This window comes from Ambystoma mexicanum, chromosome 12 (genome assembly GCF_040938575.1).
Source record: "Ambystoma mexicanum isolate Mex_15411 chromosome 12, UKY_AmexF1_1, whole genome shotgun sequence".
Taxonomy (NCBI): domain Eukaryota; kingdom Metazoa; phylum Chordata; class Amphibia; order Caudata; family Ambystomatidae; genus Ambystoma; species Ambystoma mexicanum.
In genome coordinates this window covers 807,462,902-807,480,897 of record NC_090936.1, presented here as the reverse complement: position 1 = coordinate 807,480,897, position 17,996 = coordinate 807,462,902, and the positions used below count along the sequence as shown (strand labels likewise).

Here is a 17,996-nt window from a genome sequence, read left to right as displayed (position 1 = left end):
GACAAAACACTTACATAAGTGTACCACAATAACACAAGCGGGACTAAGCCACTTGAAACTATTATGTTGAAATCAAGTTTAATTTAAGGAAACGTTCTCACCTTCAGCTTGGGTTTCAAATTCTTCTGATAAGAGATGGTAGCAGCAGCCTACACTGCAGACAGCCTTGATTTCAGGTTTCGCTGCAAAAATGCGAAGTGTGTTTGGAGCAAGGTCTCCACACGTATGTAGACCTACCATTATGGAATCCTGCAGGAGACAACAGACATATTTTGTAAGGCAAAAACCACACTCTAAAAACATAATTGTTAAACGTTTGAAGGATTTTCATTAAAAATGTAAACAATTAATGCGGGGTAACAAAGCTCTTTGTAGCATCACAAAGCAGCACGAAACGAGTCAAACATGCATATAATCCATATGAAACAAGTTTATTTCGAGTCAAACACGTTCTAAAGTATTGGTTCGACATAACTGAAAGGTTTAAAAATATATATTAATTTATTTAGCACCGATATAGGCCCGTGGGCATAAGGGCACTAAACAAAACTATATATGCACAATAACAAACACGCATAACACCAATTGCATAAGCTTTCCGAAAGTAACCAGAAGGCATGCAATACAGAAATTGGGGAAAAGAAATGAAGCACAATCCTTAAATTGGAGGTAGATGACATATTGGTCAGGTTTTTATATAAACTCAAAAATAACGGCAGACTCCCATGAGCACAGCCTACAATAATACTGTCTGTACTGTCCCTGGTGCACCATTCCTTCATATGCAGCCTGCAGGTTATGTATGCATGCGTGTGCATGTATACTGTGTGAGGTACATTTAAATGTATTTTCTTTCCATTAGTTTTGAATGCTACTTTGACGAAGTTTCCTGCCTGGAACTCAGCCGGGTACCTATCGAAGCCAGTTAAAGAAAAATGCTTTTACCATAATGTCCCAACAGAAACAAAACTCAAACCGGATCCAAGAACTAGAATTAAGTCCAGCGATCAGAAAACCGGTCCCAGGGTTCAAACACTAACACCGTACACAGGCGACTTGTGCATCCTCTCCATGCAAACAGAGTTTCAAAATGGCCACGAGGGCTCTTATAGGTTTAAATGAGCCCCTCCTGCCTCAATGGGACGATTAGGAAAGGAGAGAGCCTAACCTCTCACAACCCTCACATTCTCTAGGCACACAGGTGAAAACCATCAGCCCTAGTTCCAATAAGGGGGAGGGGGCCTGTTAGTATATAACCCAGACATCCCAGTGGATTATGGTGGCTGACAGGAGCAGGCGGCTCCTGCTTGGAGAAGGATGGGGAGGGAAGACTGCTGGAGATGAGAGGTGCTGCAGAGACTTTGGAGACTAGAGGGGAGCTGGAGAAGGGGCAGCAAGAGAGAGAAACAGGTGATCTCTACAGAAGACAAGAAAGTGGTGAGTTAAACGGGAGGGAAAGAAGGAGGAAGTAAAAGGGGTGGAATTTAAGGTGGCGGTAGAAACAGAGGAAAGGGGGAGCGGAGCAAACCCAGGAATGGAGTAGACGGCAGCTGTGGGAACCTGGGGAGCAAAACCAGGGGTAGTGTGGAAGAAAGTATTAGGAACAGGGGAAAGGAGGGAAGAAGTAAAACTAGGAGTACAGTGGCAGGTGGAGACAACAGCAAAAGAAAGGAAGGAAGGAAGGACTAAATCATGGAGTTGAGTTGACGGAAGGAGCAACATTAGGAGCCTGGAGGGAGTGTTGTGTAAGGCGGTGACATCAGGCCAAGGTGGTAGTAAGACACAGTGAAAGATAAGCAGGAGGAGGTAGGTGAGAAAGAGGAGAATGAGGATGATAGGTGTTCAGATGAAGGGAGTGAACCAGATTGGACAGGGGTCGGCGAAAAGAAAAAAGAAAGCACTAGAGAAAAGAGATCCAGACTTCATTAGCGTATTGAAAAGAGAAGCGGAGAGGCGAAGACCCAGAAGCAGGCTAGTCAGCTAGAGGTAGGAGTTTCCAGAGGGGCAGGTTAGGCCCTAAGCAGTGCTAACAGGTGGGATGAGGCTTGAGCGTGGGGGTCAGGGAACCTAGTGACAATTTAGAGATGAGGTGGGGTGGGGTGAACAGAGTCAGGAAAGAAAGATAGTAGGGATTTCTGCTCATATGTTAGATGCCCCGTCACCATCTGTTAGAGAACCCAGATGTCCTGCAGAACACCAAGGACTGGCTTAGTCTTGGGATATGGGACCCTGGAAAATCTGCACCTATGCTGAAAGGAGCAGAAGAAGAGTTGCATACATCCTCGAGAACCTGTATAGAGGAGTTAGGTAAATCCTCTGGGACTTTGAAACGGTGACGGTTGAGATTTGAAACCCTGACTACTCACTGTGAGATTGGGAAAGTCGACATAATGGATATTTGTGGAATAAGGCCGTCCTATTTTTTGTAATTTTTTTGGAGAAGTTCCTGTTTATATTGAAGTTGGCCCACCCCTATATACAGTCTCTAATCAAAATCTTGAACTCAGAGTATCTGGCCTTGGAGTATCACTTGGTTCCAAATGTCCAATCTGTGACAGCACACAATGGGCTTTAGTGTTGTACACTTGTAAATGATGGACTACAAGGGCTGAGAAGGGTAGAATTACACAAAGCCCTTTTTTGAAGTCATGTTTTTAACTTGTGTCCTAATATCATCAGATCGTTTGTGTACCTTACATCTTGCAGTAGAGCGTTCCCAGGGCCACCCCCCCCCCAAACAATATTTGTTGTTCTACAGAAAAAGGTTAAGCTATAGGTATCAAGCACTATGATCCACTAACTGAGATTTCTCTCACCAGCTCTACTAAGACACACTCTGAACACTTTAGGAAAACATATAACGCAAAGCCTATTTCACTTCAAAACATCTCAAAAGGACAAACACTATATCCGAGAGCCAGGGTGAGGGCACCACCACTGTAAATGTAGGAGAGTCATAGAACCCAGAGTCTGCACTGCCGGGTACAAGTACATCGGAGAAAAGACCAAATCTGGAATATGTCCATTCATCAGGATGATCCATTTTGTTTTTACCTGCACACATGCTTTCTATCTTGTGTGACAGTTTGACCCTTATGATGGAAATCTGATCCGAAATGAATTGGCCTTTTGGATCTATTCACCTCTGTGCCTCTGTATATATACTATTGTTGACTAAAATGTTTTTTCACAACATTGTATCGTGAAATGTATGACGTACATGTCTTGATTAATTTCCAGGGTCTTGATCGACCTAATTAGTGAGCTGCTAGTATCCAAGGCTTATTGGGTTTGGTCTTTTCTCCTACAAATACTTTATATGGTCATGTTAATGTTATGGTAAGAGTTGTATAAAGTGAAATAAAGTACCGGGAAAGTATCTTGAAGCTATAGAGCTTAACGGATTCGGTCAACACAGGCCAGAAATCAAGGACAGGATCAATTAAGTGAAAAAGATAGATGTTATGATGTTTCAGGAAGACCAGTAGATTATGTTCTCTGCAGAGTGATTCTGGAAGAGATTCACATTTTGGACGCATGAACCAAAAAGGTACGGCTGCCTTGCCTTTCTTGCCAATGTCTTGGGATAGTTCATTTTCCTGTCTTGGGTAGATTTAAGAAGGTGGGTGGGACAGTAGAGGCTGCATTTGGAAGCTAATGAGGTGGAGTTAGGATATTGGAGGCTTTTGCGGACAAGGCACATGCTTTTGAAGATGATCCAATTCCTTGCACGAAGCCAATGTAAGGAAAGCTGTGTTGTGGTAACATGATCATGTTTCCTGAATTACAATAAGATATAGGTTAATAACTTATAGGTGAACGTTCTGTTCTAAAATGATTCGGAATCACACTGATGCATTTTAATTCAGTGATCAATTACACACCAGAAGAAGTAGGGGGCTACAGTAGCTGCCTCTCTCCTGACACCTGCCAACATGATACGTTTTAAATATTTAAATGGAGTGAAAGAGAAACGTGCATTAAGAAATAACTAATGACGAGTAAAGAATGCGCAAACACTGAAACTGTTGCAGGATTGCATGACAGAGAGTACTCATACACAGATAACGGCCATGGTAACGGCCATGGTAACGGCCATGGTATCCCGTCATTTTTTCAAAACCTAAACTTTCGAATACACATTTTGAGAATACTTTCTTTCGAAAAGTCATTTTTTCGAATAGTCCTTTTTAAAAAAAGAATTCGACTATCATATCGAATGTTAAGTATTAGTGCAGGGCTGGGGCCAGGGTTAGGGTTTGGGGCTTGGGTTAGTTTAGGGGTTAAATTAGGGTTAGGGTTGGGGCTAGGGTTAGGGTTGGGGCTGTGATTAGTTTAAGTGTTAAAATATGGTTAGGGTTGGGGTTTGGGTTAGTTTAGGGGTTGGGGCTAGGGTTGGGGCTATAGTTAGTTTAAGTGTTAAAATAGGGTTAGGGTTGGGGTTGGGGTTAGTTTAAGGGTTACATTAGCGTTAGGGTTATGGTTGGGGCCATGGCTAGGGTTAGGGTTAGGGTTGGGGCTTGGGTTAGGGTTGGGGGGCTGGCGTGGAGTTTGGGGGGAACCCCTCCAATATACACACAAACTTTAAAACGTTACAAGGGGCTGGCCAGTGCTGAAATTTCAGCACTGGACAGCTCCATATAACGTTTTAAAGTTACAAAAATATCATTGAAATGCTACTTTTAACACGTGAAAGTGCATTTCAATTGAAACCAGTCCATGTCTGTTGTTGATGGATTGGTTTCGAAAGAAATGCATTTTTGCATGTTAAATATAGCTTGTCAAAGCTTTTGTTTTTGAAACTTTGTTTTCGAGGGTTTTTGTAAGAATATTTACTATGTGTATACTAACATTTTGAAAAACAAAGGACTGGGAAAGAAAATACTTCGTTGAAAAATTACGTGGTCAAGTTCTCTTCAGCAACAATTATTACATTGATACATATCAATAGTCTTTCGTTGAAGATTAAAAATAGCATCTAATCATGCAACGTTCTTGTGACAGGGCATCTGAGAATGAAGGCTAACAAACACAGAACATTGGTACTGGATTAAAACCACCTCTTTGTTCAGGCATCAAATCTGAGGGACAGGCTTCCTCAGGATTTATGTGCCAGCTCCGACAACCTCCATAGGAAGCTTGAGGGCTCGATCTGAAGGTGAAAACTACAGGTATCAGCGGGACCCATATCCCATTTGTCTCCATTATCAAGAGGCTATGTTTTATGATACAATTGTGAGCTACAAGACATTTCCCAGCTCGTTCCATAGAACAAACCTGCTCTTAATAATACTCCATTACAGAAACACCATTAGGATGAGGAAAAATAAGCAATCACAGTACAACCTTTTTCTATCCCTTTGATTGCGCACTACTTCCTTCCGAGGACATGTATAATTTTCTTACTCAAATGTAACTCTTCGATTGACTCTTTAAAAGCCTCTTCAGTTCTTGCTTTTGGCCCCACTGACATTTCAAAGGATTTTAAGGAGACCATGGTTTACATCCATTTTGAATATCGTCTACTGTTGAATGGCCACTCGAGAAGTATCAGACATCCGAAAAGGTTGGTGGTCTCATCACATTTTAATAAAGCTTCTATCTTAATTGCATGAACCCGTTCTATACGGATTTCTAAATCTTGTTTCTTTGCAAACGGCAGGGGAAAAGATAGCATGTCACATATGCTAAGAGAAACATAGAAAAATGTTGATGTGGTTAATATCTGAATACGTTTATGGTGTCAAAATAATTCACTGATTGAGGATTAGATAGTTGAACTAAACATGGTTAATGAAGTATTCTTTGATTGATGGGTATAAACAGGGGCCACTAAGGGAAATTCAGATTGAAATCTCCTTTTCTAGCCGTTTTATTGTGTTAGCATTTTTCCAAGGCCTCTTTTCAAACGGCTTTTGTGTTAAGTGGCACCTATTCCATTGTTGTACTTTATATGTTCTAAATAAATAATGCAAGTGTTATAAAAAAGGTAATTCTATAATTAATGAAGACTGGTTTAATTTCTTTCAGGTTCTTCCTTCAAGGGATGCAAGGGTGGCAGCTTTCCCCAGGAAGGGGCATTCCATGTGTGGTGTTTCCTGACCTCGGGGGCCAGAGAGCTGTAAGAATGGGGGACAGACGAGGGCCTCATGGCATGGGCATTTTGGGGTGCTAGCCACACCTGGGAAGCCATTTGCTGTGAATGCAAAGGTGCACAAGTGAAACGTTACAGAAATGGCAGAAGGGCGACTGCTGCCCTCGGTTCATCCTGGGCATTTTGTACAAGTAACCAAAAGGCCATTACAGAACATAAGGAGGAAGGGTGTCCTGGCCGCACTTTGCTTTGTGTGCAATTTTAACAGTGCAGGAAGTTCACAAAGAGAGTCATGGTCTCTCAGGGTCGGTGGTTTTGCGGACTGATCGGTTTCCCCATATAAATGAATAAAGGGGCGGGGGAGGTGGGGCATAGGGCTTTGCTTGCCTCCGGGCTGAGGGGCCCGAGCAGGGTGGAGGTGTCCCATGGAGGTCTCTGGGAGGAGAGCATTGGGGAGAGAATATTTCCTAACTGTTTCAAAAAGCGATTGCTTCACAGGTTTTTCAGCAGCCACTGTGGATGCCAGTGACAGGAAACTGCTGCAAATGGGATGGCCAAACCCCTGGGAATTATTCTCAATTTGGAGATTTTCAGGTCAGGGGTCGAAGCCAGAGGAGCAGAAAGGCGAAATGGGTGCGGTCAATTTCCATGCCTTGTGGGTATGCCTCCAGGATGTGAGCTGGGATGTCTGTTCCCAATACACATCCTGGGTGCCAGAGAGTCTGGAGTGTCCTGAATGCCTGGGACCACCGTGGTCCGTGATAGGTCCACGTATGGTGTGAGTGTTTGTGAGCAGATCTCCCATTGGGTCCTCTCCGTTGTGTGCGAAGGGAACTTTGGATAAGAGGAGGCTAAAAACACCACTACCAGGTCGATCTCCTGAGTTCACACCAAACGAGGGATAAGGAGCCAAGTATCCTGCAACAAGAAGCTGAGTCGAGGAACCGCTGGTGACCCGCTGAAGGTTTGACACCCTGAACTGCTGTCGTCCTGCGAGACCCCTCTGCATCTGATCATCCGAGAAGGTATGAGAAGGCGCTTCGACCCATTGGAATAGTGGGATCAACTATTCCCAGCACCTTCATCAAACCCTGCAAGTAAGCCTCTTCGGAAGTGTCCCTGGGCCAACCAGTGGGCTGACCAGCTTACGCAGGACGCTTTGCTCTGTCACCGCCGCCGTTTCGGGGAAGCCCTCGAAACTTGGTCTACTGCTTGCTCTGCGTCCACGGCACCCTCACACCGAAATTCATACACTTGGCATTCCCAGGTCTGAAGTGAGACGAGTGCGCCCGGACCAGAGTAAATGCGGTTGCCGTGTTGCCCTGCTGCGGTAACAACCTGTGCACATCCGCTGCATTTGGGACACCTTCGACCCTGCATCCTGCTACACAGAATCTACACGTGTCGAGACGTCCTGATCATCGCAGCTGAACCTGCCAGCAACGTGAACTGAACTGGAGAAGTCTGGGTCTACCTGTGTCGGGGACCGGTGAGTAGTCCGTACCCCAACCGGTGGCCCCTCGTGCAGGAGCCCATTTCTTTTCTACCGCTGTTGCGAAATAGCAACTCTATCCTGCACTCTCACCCTGCCTCTGCCCACAAGTGGAGACCTTGCTTGAGTAGTGGGGACTTGTTCTGCATCGCTTCATTCACCTTCCTGAACTGCCCGATACCCTTGAAGAGACCCTACTTTATCCATTGGCACCAGCGCGTGCAGGTACTTTTGAGCACAAGGCTCCTCGCTTCGTAGGGCTCGGACCTCCTCCTTGTTAGGTGTATTTCTGATGTTGAACGGGGTCTAATGATTACATGCACTGCCTATTTTCCTCCCAATCTAGGTGGTCTACATATTACGTGCTCATAACTCCTTAGACCCCTCGGTCTTGTATATATATTGTATTGAATGTGATGTGTTGGTTTACTTTAGTATTATTGTGATTCTTTGCTATGGTCGATGTTACAAAGGCCTTGTAATAAATGTGTCTATATTTTTAATATAACACCTGTCTGGAGTAATTTGTAAGTGTCCTTGCTTTGTGTGCTCATTGAGGTCTTTCCGTAACCCTCACCCCTCTTGAGACTTAGTCTTGACCGCCGCCATCGCTACCCTGATTGGTCTGGCTTGTCCAGAGGTTACCCTGTTCCAAGAAACTAGGCTGGCCTTCTGAACCTCTGCCCCCCAGGTCAGAGTTCAGAAATCCATCTTAACACTCTTGAGGTGGATAGTAGCAACTTTGTCTAAGATTTTTAGGAGAAAGTTACATTTCGTTATTGGGCAGAGGTTGGAAGGGTCATGTTGATCTAGTCCAGGTTTTTTGACAATAGGTGAAACAGTTACTGTTTTAATTGCAGAAGGGACCCTGTTGTCTCTGAATGAGGCATTCACCATTCTACGAAGATAAGGGGCAAAGATTCTGGCGTTGTCCAGTAAAAGCTTGGGAGGCAAAATATTTTCAGAGTAGACCGTACATCTGATGGTGGAAAGTACAGAGTTCATGTCGTCTAGGGAGATATGGGAGAACTTGAATTTGCTCCTCTCTTGATGGGTTTGCTCTAGGTTTACATTACTGAGGTACTTTAGCGCAGTTTTACCAAAAGAAAGCTGCCATGGAGATGTCTGTGCATTTTGCAGCTTGGATAAAACTATGAACACATCAAAAATGAAGCTCAATTGCCAGCCAGAATGATTTAAATATATATTAGAATGGAAGGTTGAACATTGATGGCAAGGCGCGGAGCAAAATGCATCTCGTGCGATGCAAGCCATTAAAGCAGGCATCTTGTAATGGAAAGAAAAATGCATTGTTCTGTGCATGAGAAGCTGAAGTTCGAAGCAACTTGAGTGCGATGGTCCCAGTGTTTTAGGCAGGGAGCGGTGTTGAGCAAGGGTTTAACAGGAGCTTGTTGCGGTTCAAAGGCAATGCTTGAAGAAGTGCAGATCATGAAGGACACCAGGATCAGTTCGACAGTTGTTTCAACTGTTAAGATTCTGGTGACTGGATGGGTTGTTCTATGTGGTCCATTGAATGAAGCGCTTGAGGGGTTGTGGATCGGGAGGGCCTCCAGGGTTGGCTCGATGTACAAGCTGGCAGCAAAGATGCTGGAGACTGGATGCGCAGTGCGGTTCGATGCAGCGTCCGATGAATGAGGCTTAATGCTCCACCGGGGTCAGCTCAACTGGTGATGAAGATCGTCAGGGAAGATGATGGTGGGTGAGCAGTGGTTCGAAGGCAGTAGATGGAACAAAGAGTGCACAGTTTGAGCAGAGCCAACAACACGCTCAGCAAGTGCAGGGCAGCAGCAAACAAGTTCGAACATGCAGTTCAAGCCAAAGAAATTGATGAGTTTCAAAGTTTAATGGCAGTAAATGAAGGAATCATTGATGTTTTGGTGTTCAGGTGCTGTGAGTCCCTCTCAGGGGTCTCAGGGACGAGTGTAGTCCTTGTTTTCGGGGCTCCCAAAGCAAGTGAGACTGGTGCACACTTCCAGATGTCCTTCACCACAATGAGGTCCTGGGCAGAAGTGCAACTGGTAGACATGCAGGTCTTGTTCCAGCAACAGGATCCCCCACAAAGTGCCCTCAGGATGGGTAGCGAACATGGCTCACCTCTGCCTTAGTCTTCACCTCAATGGCAAAGGGCTTTGGAAAGCCAACAAAATTATTTCTTAGGTTTTTGTTCCAACGTGTATCTATGAAGGAGCGGGACACCCCTCCATTTAAAGGAACAATTCTACAGGTGATTGGAAAAAAGCAAGCCCGCTTTGGGGGTTCAATCCCTGCCCTTGAGACAAATGGGATTTGCCTCCTGACATAATACCCAAAGTGCTTTGTGTTACAGGAAGCGGAGTGGACAGGAAGGAGAGGTAGAGTCAGAGAAAAGCAAGATGGTGGAAACTCCCTCCAGCTGTAAGGAACTCCCTCTGTCTACAATGCCCTGACCACCCCCTCCAACCCCTCTCAATAGAATCGAGGCCCTGACCACCCCCTCCAACCCCTCTCAATAGAATCAAAAGCCCTTTTGTTATGCAGCACTCTGGTGTGAGCCTACTCCTTTTGTGAAAGGGTGTGCCTTTGATTCCTATTCTCAGGACAGTTCCTGTAGAGTGGCTGCCTCTTTGGGGAGGTTGCTATATGCACTCAAATAGTAACAACGAGGCAATCCCAAGGGCTACAGTCCTACTGAGAGCATCAATTGCAGCATAGGTGGGGGCATACACATAACCCTTTCATGGCTGAACTGGGCTCACAGGGAGGGCACATGTGTGATGCCAATTTGATGTGGCTTGTGTGAGGGAGGCATGGTATCACAAGTAGACACTGACACAAGAGCTGCAAGTTTCAAAAACTATATCTCGTGTACAGTGCTGTCGGATCTAGCATGACCTGTATTTTTGCGCCTAGTGGTGAGTGCTGTGGCGGAATTGACATGGTTTTGAACTTTTAGTGTGCATCTGTGCCAGACGTTTTCAGATATAATTCATTTTCCTGCATGCTCAATTCGAAACGTTATCAACAGTGCATTCACGTGACATCCTGCCTATAGGGAGCTATGCCCAGATTTCGTAAAGAGCAAGTTAAAGATCTTTGATGGTAGTGGACCTGCTAAGGGTAAGAGGTGTTTGTCTATGTGATTTAGACGTGGCCATTGTGTTGGTTCTGCCAAGGTGTGGTGCTTATTACTGGGTGCATGAAGGTATGCGTAATGATTGATGGAAACCCAGTTGCTGAATAAGCCATCCGATGATAAAAAGTTAGGTTAATTTTATGTTTGCCTCAGTTCTGTGGATAGAATTCAAGTGGGTTTATGTCTGGTTCCTGCATTCTGTGTCTTTGCTGATCTGGTAGGCTTTCTGTATGATTGCAGGATATTGGAAGGGATAGGACATTATGGTCCATTTGGTTAATGTACCCGATATGTATATGGCGTCTATGAAAGAACTATTGCAGTACGCCGGGATGTATGAGTATTACACGTGTTCTCAATTACCAATTACCTCTGCCTTGGTGTATTGGGGCCCTCCATCTTCCTTTTTGGGTCATACATTCTTGTCTCACTGGGGTATTTGGACTTTTTTCCACAATTGTGTCGGGCAGTCGGGTGTGTCTGGTCAACTACAAAAGAGATTACAATGTGAACGGGAGCATAGTACATGACTAGCTAAACGCCATTTTAGGTTGACTTCGGCGGGGGAGAGAACTTGTGGTTCAGGACAGGAAGGTGTGCCTGCTCGACTCGAATGCGGATGAATATGTCTTTTGTGCATAGTAGCTTTCCTGCCATATAGTTCTGTTGGGGTTGACTTGGACTCTTTATTCTGTTGCTGACTGTAGTGGCCATGCTGTAATAATTTGTGGGAGGGGTTAGTCAGAGGATTGGTAATGGTTTATGCTCTGCTTCTTTACTATGGTTGGGTTGTCCATGTTGTACACGGACATTGTGTTGTTATAGTTTTTTATACATTGTGTAGGAATTTTGGGTGGGGGGTGGGGACTTGGGTTTGGAATTTACTGAAAGTTTGGTGTTTTGCGACATTATACCTTTAGTTACCTTGCTGCTGTACCTGTACAGTGTGCCATCTACTTGTTACCGTTGTTAGTATATTCTAGTGGTTTACTGCCCCTTCTGGGCATGTGCTTAACCTTTTATCTTTCTTTTCTTTTCTTTTTTCTGTTCTATCTTCCTATTCTGTTCTTTGACTGTAATTGCATATGCTATAACATGTCTCGTAACTTGAATTGTGCCATGGGTACTAAAATTGTGGATCATCTAAATATTGTCTCGTGGAATGTTAATGGACTCAACAATGTGGTGAAAAGGACTAAAATTCTATCTCACCTGCGTTCAAGCTCTTGTGACATTGCATTCCTCCAGGAGACGCATTTGGAAGACCCTGAAGCTGAAAAATTGAAAAGAGGATGGGTAGGGGATACTTACTTCTCGAATTACTCATCTAGCAGAAGAGGAGTTTCTATTCTTATCCGAAAGAACCTGCCTATATCAGTCATCACAAGCAAAGGAGACAAAGAAGGACGGATTATTTGTGTTCTGGTGAGGGTTCAAGGTGTGGACATTCTGCTATGCAATCTATATGCACCAAATTTGGATGATCCGATCTTTTTTCATGAAGTGGCTCAAATGCTTCAAGGTTTTAATATGGACTCGATCGTAGTTGGAGGTGATTTTAATCAGGTCTTGGACTCTGCTTTAGATCGATCAAATGGGGATTGTACTAGAACCCCGCACAGGTGTAGACGTTCCTTGGAGAATTTAATGAGGGAGTTCAACTTGGCTGACATCTGGAGGCTGGAACACCCTGTGCAGATGGAGATATTGACAGCTTCCTTGATTCTCATGTTCTCTCTCGTCTGACGGCGGATGAGGCGGCAGGTTTGGAAGGGAAAGTGGAAATGGATGATGTTCAACATGCAATTTCAAGAATGTCAGTGGGTAAATCACCTGGCACTGATGGTCTCCCTAATGAATTTTATAAAGCCCTCCCTGATTCCGCACTACAGCTTCTGTGTGATGTTCTTAATGATGCCTTTGAGTCTGGTTCCCTACCAGATACAATGAGACATGCATTAATTACGGTGCTGAGAAAGAAAGACAGATCTGCTACAAGGTGCGAGAATTATCGGCCGATCAGTCTGATCAACTGTGACTGCAAAATATTGGCCAAAATCCTGGCTGTTCGCCTGAATAAGGTCATTTCAACTCTGGTGCATGAGAACCAGGTAGGTTTTGTCTCTGGTAGGGCAGTGGCGGATAACATGAGACGCCTGCTATTGACAATTGAGAAGGGCCATAGTCAACCAGTTGCCAGTGCGGTCATCTCCCTAGATGCTGAAAAGGCATTTGATCGTGTTGAATGGAACTTTTTGTTCGCATGCTTGGGGAAAATGAACTTTGGACACGATTTCCAGCGTTGGGTTAAACTGTTATACAATAATACCTCTGCAAGTGTGCTGACGAATGGACTTATCTCTGATCCATTTGAGCTTCATCGTGGTACAAGGCAGGGTTGCCCTCTTTCACCTCTCTTATTTATTTTATCTATGGAACCACTTGCAGTGAGCTTGCGGGCAGACGTACGTCTTCTACCTGTTATTGGAAATGGTCGGGATAATTTGGTTTGGTTGTATGCTGACGATTTGCTGATTGCCCTGCAAGACCCAGCTGTTGGTATTTCGTATTTAATGCAAGATATTCAATCCTTTTCCTTGGTGTCAGGATATAAGATTAATTGGAGCAAATCAGAGATCCTGCCTGTCAATGGGTTGTGTCAAAGACATACATGTGTTCAGTTTCAATTCAGGTGGTGTGCTGAAAAGTTGAAGTATCTTGGAATATGGATTGGAGCGGATATAGTGAAGTTGCCAGCCATTAATTTTTCTTGGATCCTTCCGATTCTTAGATCGGATTTGGTGAGGTGGAGTCTTTTGAAATTGTCGACCTGGGGCAGAATCAACTGTTTGAAAATGACCTGGCACCTCGGATAAATTATTTGTTAAGCATGCTCCCAATTAAGATACCTGGAAACATCTTTAAAGAGATCAATAGGATTATGCAGAACTTTATTTGGAATGGGAAACCTCCGAGGCTCGCAATTTGGAAGCTTCAACTCCCATTGAAATTGGGTGGAATGAACTTGCCTAATTTCTCAGACTACCATTTGTCGTTTTCCACTCGTCATTTGTGCAGAGTTATTGACTCTGGAGATGTACAGTCTGAACATTCTGACCTCTTATCCTGGGAATGCAGTGCTGTTTCCCAATTGGACCAGAAAGCGTTGCTGACTACTCAGAAGAACAAATCAAAAAAAGTCAGCTCTCTTACTTCATTCTTGCGAGACTGCTGGTGTGAGCTCTCGAATCGTGTGAGTGCTGACCCATATTTACACCCAGATGCCTCCATATGGAATAATCCAGCCTTGAAATATCAGGGTAAACCTCTGTTTTGGGTGGAATGGTTTGTGGCTGGCATCAAATATATTGGAGATTTGTTTGAGGGGGACAACTGGTTGACGTACGCTCAGCTTGGCCAGATGTATGACATGTCAGAATGCTCGTTTGCTGAATATAGGAAACTGAAGATTATTATTTCAGCTTGTGTTGAGATGCCACAATTGACTGGTCAAAGTCCTGCTTGGACAGCTCTATCTGTATTCTTGAGTGCCTCACACCCTGCTTCTACCATGTATGGAATTATAAAAGCTACTCGGAAGGGTGATCCGAGATTGCCTGCAATTTGGGCGGAGGAATTGGGGGAAGATGTTAACTTCAGATGTTGGCGGAGGTGCTGTGAAAACACTTGTTTGGTAAGTTTGGATTGGTCCCTCAGAGCTTCTCAAACTAAGTTGTTGTTCAGGGCCTATTGGACGCCGGAGAAACTATTCAGGAGACGACTTTTAGACAACAATCTTTGCTGGAAGTGTAAATGTTCGAGAGGATCTCTGAGTCATTTGATTTGGTCCTGTCCCAAGACGATGCAATTCTGGGATAAGGTTCGGGAGAGGTTGAGTCTGGTCTTAGATGTCACAATCCCCATGAATGCTTCATTACTGATTTTGGGTGATGACTCTTCTCTGGAGGAAATTGACTTTGGTAAGAGAGTTTGGTTGCTTCGTGCATGCATGGTTGCTAAAAAATTCATATTGAGGTCATGGAAATCAAGTACTTCATTTAACATTGATGACTGGGTGGAGGAGCTACTTACTGTTTCAACATATGAAAAAGCCATTTACAAACTCACTGGTGACATTGAAAAATTTTGGGACATTTGGAGCTGCTTTCTTGATGCATATGGATAAACCTGATCTTTGATCTGGGGTATTATGTACTTACCCTTGAACACTCATAATCTGTATAATACCTATAGTTTGTGTGATGGTTTTTGTAATGCCCTTTTGTCTGAGGTATAGTATTTTGCATTGAAATTTTTGGTTTATGTCTTCTACTCCTACGCTCTTATTCTCTTTCTTCCTTTTCTGTTTCTTTTTCTTCTTTTCCTTTCTTCCTTCTTGTTCTATTTTTGATGTTTATATGTTTGGATTGTTTATGGCGAATTGATTACTTTGCTTTCACTTGGTTGATATGTGTGAATTTCATGGACTGCTGTTCATTTATTTATGTTTGCTTACTGTGAAAATAAAAATTTAAATTTAAAAAAAAAAAAAAAGTTTCAAAACCTTTATTGATGTTTTAGTAGGGGTTTGAAAACTCCTATCTTGCCCTATAAATAAGATGGGAGTATTCTCGACCATCAAACAAAAAGAAAATAAAGACCTAGCCAGGCCTTAGTCAAAATAAAATGGCCTATAGCAATAAACATAATGCCTGCCCTCTTTCGAATACAATAAATGTCTAACAGGAATGTATAATGCAAAAAAGGGAAATCAGTGTTCAAAAGAAATTTCAGTATGGTGGAGTAAACTCCCTTCCCCACGTGTTGTAACATGGGGTAAGGTGGTACACTTGGACCTTGCAACACAGTCTGACTTCAGACACAAGGATGCAGTTTGTTTCATAGACCAGGGCACACTTGGCCTTCCACGAAAAGTCACTTGTTTATCTGCTGGGCCTATCGGCTTTCTCTCCCTACAGCCCAGGTCACATTTTAGCTTGTAATACATTTCAACAAAAGTTTGTTTCCTTCTGGTTACCACAATTCAGTACAGGTTTCCCTCCGCCGGGCTCGAACCTTTCAATCACAATTTGTGGGGGTTCCCATCCCCAAGCTCCAAACACACTTTCATAGTCTTCCATCCATCGGGCTCAAGCCTCCTTTCACTTACCTTCCACTGTCGAAGACTTTCGAAACTGCAAGGCTTTTGCGCTTACCTCTGCATGACCACTTCAACCTTCTTTCCACAAATGTCACTTTTTCTCTCCTAAACCAAGGCCTCTTGGTAAATGTAGGAACTAGACCGAGGTATGCCGTGTGTAGGAGGCGCTGGTGCTACAAAAATGGTGGTCAAGAAAAACCACAAGAGAAAGTCTATGAAATTATAGTGGAATGAGGGCTGCTGCAAACTAGAGGGACTAGTAGTTACCTCAAGACTACTAGAATTAGAACAATGAACAATGAAGGTGGTGTCACCTCTGTCTCGTTGCGCAACCCAAACTGCAAATGATGGAGATACCAATACAACAGCCCTATAACAGTGCTAATATACAATAGGGCCAGTCCGGTAATTTACTCTTGGTAAATGTAGTTTCGAGCACAGTACTTATTTCAAAGTTCAAAGATATCTCCCACATCTAGGTTTCCCTCTACAGGATCAAACCTAACAGTACAAAAGGCATCTCTTACATCCAGGTTTCCCGCTGCAGGGATCTAACTTAACAGTTCAAATCTTGCATCTATAAAAGAGCATGGTATCACAAGTATCACACTGACTCAATAGGTACAATTTGTAAAATTTGTACTCAATTTTTGGGGTTTGGAAAAACTCCTACTTTGCTCTATAGTTAGGATGGGAGTAGCCTCGAACATCAAATAATACATAAAATAGTCCTAGTTGAGTCTGTCGAATCAAAATGACCTATACTAACAAAGCCTAATAATGCCTGCCCTATCTCTTGTACCAAAAGTGTATAAAGGGGAATATGTGTGCAAAGGAAAGTCAGTGTTAGAACAAAGAATAAATGTGACTGAGTCAGCTCTCCTACCTACGTTGGACAGCACGGAGTAAGGCGGTCTCCGCAGACAGGATGACACTCTGGCTCAGGTTCTCAAAACAAATACAGTTCAAAACGTGGATTGAGGCCCGCCTGGCCTTCAACGTTAAAGTCTCTCTTTTCAGCTTTCAAAACTCGGTTAAACAAAAAGTTCATGCCGGGCTCCTTCAGTCGGGTTCAGAACTTTCAAATCACAACGTTCTGGTAGGTCTCCCTCAGTCGGGCTTGGACCTTTTCCTAATGTCGAAGACTTTCAAATGTGCGTGGCTTTTACTATAGCCCTCTGCAGGACCATTTTGACTTTCCTCACAGCTCACACTCTTATGTTAGTTGCCCCAGTGTCTCTTGGTCTGGGTAGTTCGTTGTCATAAGCACACAAGTTGCACGTTCACCTTTTTACTTCACGTTTTCTCAGGATTCATTTTGATCACTTTGCTTTTTGTAGTTCATTCAGTTTCTCGCTTTATAACAAAACATTTCACCTTTCACTGAGACATTCAAATGGACTACTTTCTGTCTTCGGACCACTACACTACTCAGTATCGCTGGTTTCACAGCAATCGATAATTCAAAGTTCATCACAGGTCTGCCTTTCTTTAAGTTTCTTCCACCCGCGTACAGCCTTCAATTATGCAATATATTGTTTTAACTTTGATCTTTTTTTTAACACACGCTGGTCTTTCAAATCACTTGCCAACTCACCGGCTATTTGTATTTCTTTCTTGTCTTTTTCAGTTTCACGAGCAAAGGTTAGTACTACAGGCTTGGCCTCGCTTCCGCAATTCTGTTGTTCAGCCAGGCGGGTCGCTGGCGTCCTTGAAACTCAATGCAGTCTTCTTGTCTGGGATTTGGCCTTCTCCACATGTCTTTCACACCCTTTTGGAGGCAGCAACCTCCTGCGGGGAACTTCTGGGGTTCTCTACCCTTTGCTTTCATCCCTCAATCTGTCGCTCTGCTCCAGTAGGTCTGCCTTCGCCCCGGATGTTCGGCTCTCGCTCTTGTTCCACCTTGCTCAGAGTGTGTCTCTATGTTCCGCCTTTTATCCATGTGAGGAGAGCTAACTGGCATCAGGTGTATGCACTTCAAGTCAAGTGCCTGACTTTGCCTGACCCAAATAGTGGGACATGTCAAACGAGATATGTAAGGGTTAGCCTTTTTACTCTCAGTCGCCCTCTTCCTCGTCGCACTGGTTGTGTAAAAGGGGGTCGGGGAGTTGGACAT

General features: G+C 43.8%; 1 protein-coding gene across 2 annotated transcripts in view; it reads right to left on the bottom strand.

The window, feature by feature from the left end:
• The window catches only part of METTL25 (methyltransferase like 25), a 1,210,930-nt gene that overhangs the window by 707,580 nt on the left and 485,354 nt on the right, over positions 1 to 17,996 (bottom strand). For both annotated transcript variants that reach the window (XM_069629316.1, XM_069629315.1), the window contains one exon: positions 102 to 249. In XM_069629316.1, the coding sequence (XP_069485417.1) occupies positions 102 to 249 (148 nt within the window). The remainder of the gene's footprint in view (positions 1 to 101; positions 250 to 17,996) is intronic.